The sequence below is a fragment of the Cutaneotrichosporon oleaginosum genome (assembly GCF_008065305.1).
Source record: "Cutaneotrichosporon oleaginosum strain ATCC 20508 chromosome Unknown ATCC20508_contig04, whole genome shotgun sequence".
Classification (NCBI taxonomy): Eukaryota; Fungi; Basidiomycota; class Tremellomycetes; order Trichosporonales; family Trichosporonaceae; genus Cutaneotrichosporon; species Cutaneotrichosporon oleaginosum.
Genome location: NW_027072173.1, coordinates 480882 through 487571, shown reverse-complemented (window position 1 = coordinate 487571; position 6690 = coordinate 480882). Strand labels below are relative to the sequence as shown.

The window sequence follows — 6690 nt, the reverse complement described above, 5'->3', positions numbered from 1 at the left end:
TGTGTGAACGAGAAAACGACCTTGCGCGACACACGAGGGCATGAAACGATACCACCATGACGCCACGCACAGTCGGGCACCGCACGGCTCGTCACCTTGACTGGCACCTGCCATACCTACCACGCACTTGCGCAGCCTGCGGCCGGTGGGGGCCTCACATTCCCCGCGCTCGTCCTCGATTCCTCGGCCTGACTCGGATCTCTTTCCGAACAGTCGCCATCTTCGCTCCTTAGAGGCTCGCGGAAACGTTCGGCAACCCTCGGCGCCTCTCGGCCACCCCGAGTCTGTCGCGCCTGGCCCCGGCGGGCCACCTGGTCGGCCCAGCATTTCCATAAGAGACGCGATCCAGACCCGGTCTCCGCGCCTCTGGGCCACGCCGCTCGCAGCGTGCCGGCACACATCTCCGCGCCACAGGGCTTGCCAACATGCACTGATTTTCAATAAATCGCCACCCAGAGTTGCCTGAACTGACCTGATCCCTATCAGAGCCGCATTGCTCTCGCATACTGCGCGCAAACTACGCTTGCCCGCGCTCGAGTCATACCTACATGCCATGCCCACGCCGCCTGAAGCTAGGAGTACTCAGCAAATCTGTAATGGTGGCGGGAGTCCACCTGTGTACGAAGGCATCGCGATGTTGATATAACTGACAGTCGTAACCCATCCCCCGCCACGACCCACACTCACATGGAATCCGAGGCCGCCACCTCCGCGTACGAGCTGGACCATATCCGCCGCCGCTCGTCGGCTGGCGCGGCACCCGCCCCCTTCGGCTTGACCGCCATGACACCGGTCGACGTCGCGGTGGACGACGACGACGAGGTCATCGAAGCCCCCATCGAGCCCACCGTTACGCGCGCGTCACGGCGCGCGTCCCGCGGCGCTGAGTCGCCGCTTGCTTTCAAGGGCCTCAGCCTAACCCCCATACCGGCCCCCGTCCCCATCACTCCTCCTGACACCCCCGGCAAAGGCATCGCTGTTCCTGCCCCCGATCCATTCGCACCAGGTCTCAACCCCTCTCTTCCACCGACTCCTGGTGAGGCTTCCGACCCCTTCGGCAGTGACACGGAACACGAAGCCGGCGCGACAGAGGACACGGTCGTCGCCCTCCCTCCCGTCGACCGCGGTGCGCAGGCATGGGGCTTCCTCGTGGCCGCGACGGCGATTGAGGCCGTCATCTGGGGTTTGCCATATTCGGTCGGCGTGTTCCACGAGTACTGGGTTTCCACCCTCTTCGGCCCCGAGGCCACGAGCACACTCACGCTCGCTTCCACGCTACAGACTGGTCTCCTGTTCTTTTCAGGCGCTCTTCTCGGCCCGTACGTTTCTCTCCGCATCGCAAGACGCGCCGGGCTCTATTCGTGCGCGTCGGCCCGGTGCCTGATCGCCCCTTCCGACTATCCAACTAGGGCACTGCTGACGGCAGCCTGTTCGCGGCCTTCCCGTGGTACGAGCGCCAGATTCAGCTCGCTGGCCTCGCGGTATCGACCGCCGGCCTCATCGCATCCGCTTACGCGACCAAGGTGCGTCCACGCTTCACAGTCGGTGGCATACGCGTGATTGGTGATCGGGCAAAATGTTCGTTTGCTTTGGGCAAGCCACAACGCCAAAAACCATCCGCAGCCACTGTCGGCCATCGCCGCGGGTCTGGGCCAAGGCTGACATTCAGCCCTGGCATCTCCTCCTGACAATGGGCATCATGTACCCGTGCTCCGCAGGTAAGATCTAAGGCGCTCACCACCGCACGGTGCTGACAGCAGCCACATATCTCCCTTGCGCGACCAACGTCTTCGAGTGGTTCGTGGCCAAGCGCGGCCTCGCGACGGGCATTATGTACGGCGGCACTGGCGCCGGCGGGACGGTATACCCATTTGTGGTGACCGCGCTCCTTCATCGCTTCGGGTACCGCGCGACGATGCTCTCCATCGCCGTCAGCTACTGCATCCTCATCGCGGCAGGCTTGTTCTTCACCAAGCGCCGCGTACCGCTCGTGAAGCGCGTCGGCGCCATCAAGAAACGTATCCGTCCCAAGCCGGACTGGGCCTTCATCCGCACCCCCGCTTGGTGGATCGGCGTTACGTTCATGACCGTCTCCTCCCTTGGCAACTTCATTCCTCTCCTCTGGACGCCCTCGTACGCCTCTCAGGTTGGAATAAGAACCCCGTCCCCCGCGGCTTTCGTGGCCATGATGAACGGCGTGAGTGTGATAGGCAACCTCGCCTCCGGCTCTATTAGCGACTACGTACAGCCGCGCTACTCCGTCTTCGCCTACTCTGTGGTTGCTGCTGTAGCGTGCCTGGGTCTCTGGGGCTTTGGGACCAGCGCTTCCGCACTCACGGGCTTCGTGATCTTGTGGGGCATTTCAGGACAGTGCCTGTGCGGCTTCTGGGCGCGCATGATCTCCACCATCGCCCGCGACGACCCGGCTGTCCCCCAGATCGCATTTAGCGTCTTTATCAGCCTCAAGGGCATCGGTGCGTTCACCTCGGGCCCCATCTCCACCGCCCTGCTCAAGATCAATGCCTTCAGTGGCGCCGCAGGCGCGTACGGCGACACCAACTTCGGCGTCCTCATCATCTTCACGGCCGCAATGACGCTGCTGGGTGCCCTTCCAATGCTCGCTTTCCCTACCTCCTAATCGGGACGACAAACGTCTCACGTGAGCTTTCCAGCTCCCCGCTTCGCGGCTCGCAATTGCTTAGGTTTAAATGTTGCGCCGCGGCGCTGCAGCTCTGCGCTAAAGGTTTCCTGATTCTAACGCTCGTCTTGATCCTCACTTAGATGTAGATCGCACCGCTCTGTTGTACACCTCCACTACCCCACATCCATCTCTACGCACCTCACTATATGATAGGAACCAACAATGCCAGGACATTACTACCGCTGCCACAGAGAGCGAGACGGCGCCGCACCATGTAACTAAAGCCCTTTCCGGCAGTCACTTTGAGGCACCGGGGGACCAGGTAATCTAAACTCACTCACATGTTCGCAGATGAAACGCACAGCGGAGTAAGAATGGCCGTGTACTCGCCGAGCTGGTGAGCATGTTCGTCCTTGGCTGTGAACCTCGCCGCTTAAGGATGCATGCTACTTCAGGCTCTGCTGCGGCCGAAGGGTGCATGCTCCCAGCGGCCTCAACGCTACACTGAGAAGCCGGAGCTTATATAGCCTGCCTGTCGTCGGCTTGGCAGCGTGATGCTGGACGACCCAGTCCGCTCGCGTCATCAAGTAAAGGTGTTATGGCCCACAGTGTCGGTGCCGTCGATTCCCTGGCCCAGTCGGTCTCCATGGCACCCTCAAACATCTTGGAGTGGCATGTTCTGAGTCCGCCAGCATGTCGTGACGTGCGTCGCTTGCCACGGGAACGGGATGTTAAGCTCGGCGCCTGGGACACTGCGTCACCCGGCACCTTATTGCTGACCCCAGATGTGGGACGGCGAGTGAAGTGGACTACGAGCAGGAGCGGCGCGGACCTGTCCGTCAGGCGTCACGCGACGTGTCCAAGGTCTCCCTGGGCTGGCTATACATGACAATGCCCATTTATGCGGAGAGCAACAGGTGGGCAGCACATGATCACCGAATGCATTGGATGAGCGCTACATGAGGCGGTGGGAGCGTTGTTGTGCTTTGACGGCGACGGAGGACCATTGGGCAGGCCGACATTGACTGCGAGGCACAAGAATGCTTATCGCTGGAACCATCCGATGGGCGGCGGGAAAATATTGTCATAGCGACCGTTGCTGTGGAGGATTGATGGCGGGGATACAAACATTGGTCGGCAGCGAACAATGCAGCGTGGCACAGTGGGAGCATTCACTGGCGAGGAGAGTGTTCACTGGTCGATCGTCGAGGATCGCTCTGAGATCGCCGAACACGAGAGGCAGATCTGAGAGGTATGTACATGTACAGGGATCGTCATCATCAATTCGCCGGATCGGTGGATCCGCACGTTAAGTACAAGAGAAGTATGCTTTACCCTCCTTGGCACATTCTCTGCCGGCACTCTGCACCCAGACTTGGCTGTGTTTACGCTTCACTTGGCACTCACCTTGGGTTGGCATGGTCTTACACCAGCCCCAGCCTCGTCCACATGAATCCTGGGAGCCAGGGCGCGCTGCAGGCACCGTGCCGTGCTGATGACGACTGAGTTGTCGCGTCAGACGCGTAGCGGAGTCGTAACTACTCATGAACCACCCTGAACTGCCATGTCCTGCAATGTCGAGTGCTGCCAAGCACAGCAGCAGTGCTGGGCATGCAGCCGACCTACTCTGTACCTTCTCACTGCAATACATACCTCGGGAGGCGAAACGGGATGCGTTTCAGTGGTTGTGAAGGCTAAAAGTGATCGCCATCAGATGCGAGAGGTGAGTAGGCAGGCCCGAGCGAGTGATGAGGCGCAGCACAGAAGGTTTCATTGCTGCTGACCACGAGGCAAGTACACACGCTGTAGGACATAAAAGCAGACCTGCTGGCTGTCATGTCCCCAACCATCAAGTCACTCTTTCCCACCCCTCAAGATGCTCGCCACACTCCTCCTAGCTGCAATTGCGTCCGCGTCGCCTATCCAGACCAAGCGAGCCCAGAAGACCTGGGGTCTCTTCCAGACGACCATGGGCGAAGACTTCTACCGCGATTTTGACTTTGTTACCTTCGACGATCCCACGTTGGGGAAGACCAAGTGAGGATTACCAAAAGTCAACTGATAGCAGCTACGTCGACCAGTGGACAGCGCGGAGCCGTGGACTAGCCTGGACGCGTGGGACGCAGTTCGGCATGACATGCGACACGTCCAGCATTGTGCCTGACTCCCCCGGTGTACGGGGACGCGACTCCATTCGCATTCACTCCAAGGGATGGTTTGGCGAGGTGAGTACGCTTTCACATCCCGTGGCGCCGTGTCATACCATGCCTCAGTCCAAGTTGAGCGCACTGACACCAGGTGCTTGTCGTCGCAGACATTGCACACATGCCGGACGGCTGTGGGACGTGGCCGGCCTTCTGGACCAACGGCTATGGGCCTTGGCCGCAGGGAGGCGAGTTCGACATTATTGAGGGCACCAATGGAGGTGGCATGAACTCCGTCACACTTCACACGCCCACGGACAAGTGTCGGATCCCCCAGATCAAGGTCCCCGGCATGAGCGACTATTCAGGTCGAGTGCGCGGGAGAATCTGCCAAGCTCCGGCTGGTTGCAGTATCGAGGACCCCAACCCCAAGTCGTGGGCTGCGCCCTTCAACCAGAACGATGGGGGTTGGTATGTCATGCGCCGCAACCGCGGCGGGTACAAGGTCTGGTTCTTCGAGCGCAATGGCAACGTCCCAGCTTCTATCCGCGATGGTCAGAACCGCGTTGACGAAAACGAATTGGGAACCCCCGTCGCCGACTTTCCCTTCTGGAACGGTGTGGCAGGAGAGTCGTGCAACTTCTCCGAGCTGTTCACCGACCACCAGCTAATCATCAACATTGCTATGGGCGGACACTGGGCTGCCAGCAACTTCCACAAGTTCGGCTGCAAAGGAGACATTGTCGACCTCATTCGCAATCACCCGGAGAACTTCGCCGAAGCCTACTGGCTCATCAATAGCCTGAGGCTCTACGGCCCGGACGGCGATGCCGCAGCCACACCCGATGCGCTTCCGGCCGGAGCGCAGGTGACTGCCGCCGCCGAACCAGCTGCCGCCTCAGTTACCGAGAGCGCCGCCCCCGTGGCTGACACCCCCGCCGCAGACGAACCTCAGGGTGCCCCCGATACGTTGACTATGACCTCCACGGTTACTGCTGCGCCTGCTCCATCTCCCCAGCCTGAGCCGCCTGCTTCTGAGCAACCGACCGCGGAGGAGCCTGCACCAGAGCAGCCCACACCCGAGTCCGAGAACAGCGATACTTCCACCCCACCCTCCCAGGTGGGTGAGACCGAGCAGGGGGAGGAGAACAACGGCTCCGAGGGCCGCCGTGGCGGTCGTGGTCGCGGCCGTGGACGTGGGAAATGGCGTGGCTGGCGCTCGTCTGCCTACCGTCAATGAGGCTACTAGACTCCAAGGGCCCGGACAAACATCTGGACACGAACACTGAACTCTGGACACTGCCCACTACTGTATCATAGCTGTTACTCAATGTGTATGTACGGGCATGAATAGCAGTAAAACTATGAGCTTGTACAAGCTCCCGGTCCCGGTGCCTGCGAAGCCTGTTGCTGGTGGCGATGACAGTGACAACCTTCGTCTTGTTTAGAAAGCAAGAGTACGATGCTGCCGGAGGTCATCATACGAGGCTCGGGACCTGACCCGAAAACGATGGCGGGCCCAATCTAATCATGCACAGCGTACATCTCATGGGAGTGCAGGGGCGAATTGGAAGGTGTGGCGATAAGCTGGGCGACGACCTGGCTTGAGCTGCAGCAATCGGTGGAGCCCGCCTTCATTGAGCGGGCGATGGGCCAGTCCAAGGAGTCACGCCCCAGAGTATCTGCAAGTGTGAGGCCGCAGGTGATCGCACCCCACCCCGCCGTTCGTCCTCACGCGTCGCTCGCTGGCCGGGTCCCATGGCCGGGTCCCAGTCAATAACAAACGACGGCCCCGTCATTGCGATGTCCAAGTCCTTATGCCCGTGTTGTCGAACGTGCTCAGCAAACGGTATGCTCGTCCACTAGGCCCATGCTTGATTGCTTCCTGACATGCAGTTGATGTAA

General features: G+C 60.4%; 2 protein-coding genes across 2 annotated transcripts; both read left to right on the top strand.

The window, feature by feature from the left end:
- Window positions 1-783: 783 nt before the first annotated feature.
- Window positions 784-2638, top strand: COLE_04651 (uncharacterized protein; the record flags this gene model as incomplete). The annotated part of the gene is made up of 4 exons (XM_018420237.1): window positions 784-1319; window positions 1427-1523; window positions 1670-1718; window positions 1761-2638. 4 exons carry the CDS (start codon window positions 784-786, stop codon window positions 2636-2638), a joined length of 1560 nt encoding a protein of 519 aa, XP_018281232.1.
- Window positions 2639-4610: 1972 nt separating this feature from the next.
- On the top strand, window positions 4611-6025 carry COLE_04650 (uncharacterized protein; the record flags this gene model as incomplete). Its single annotated transcript, XM_018419999.2, has 3 exons — window positions 4611-4678; window positions 4710-4866; window positions 4940-6025. 3 exons carry the CDS (start codon window positions 4611-4613, stop codon window positions 6023-6025), a joined length of 1311 nt encoding a protein of 436 aa, XP_018281231.2.
- Between the last annotated feature and the right edge of the window lie 665 nt (window positions 6026-6690).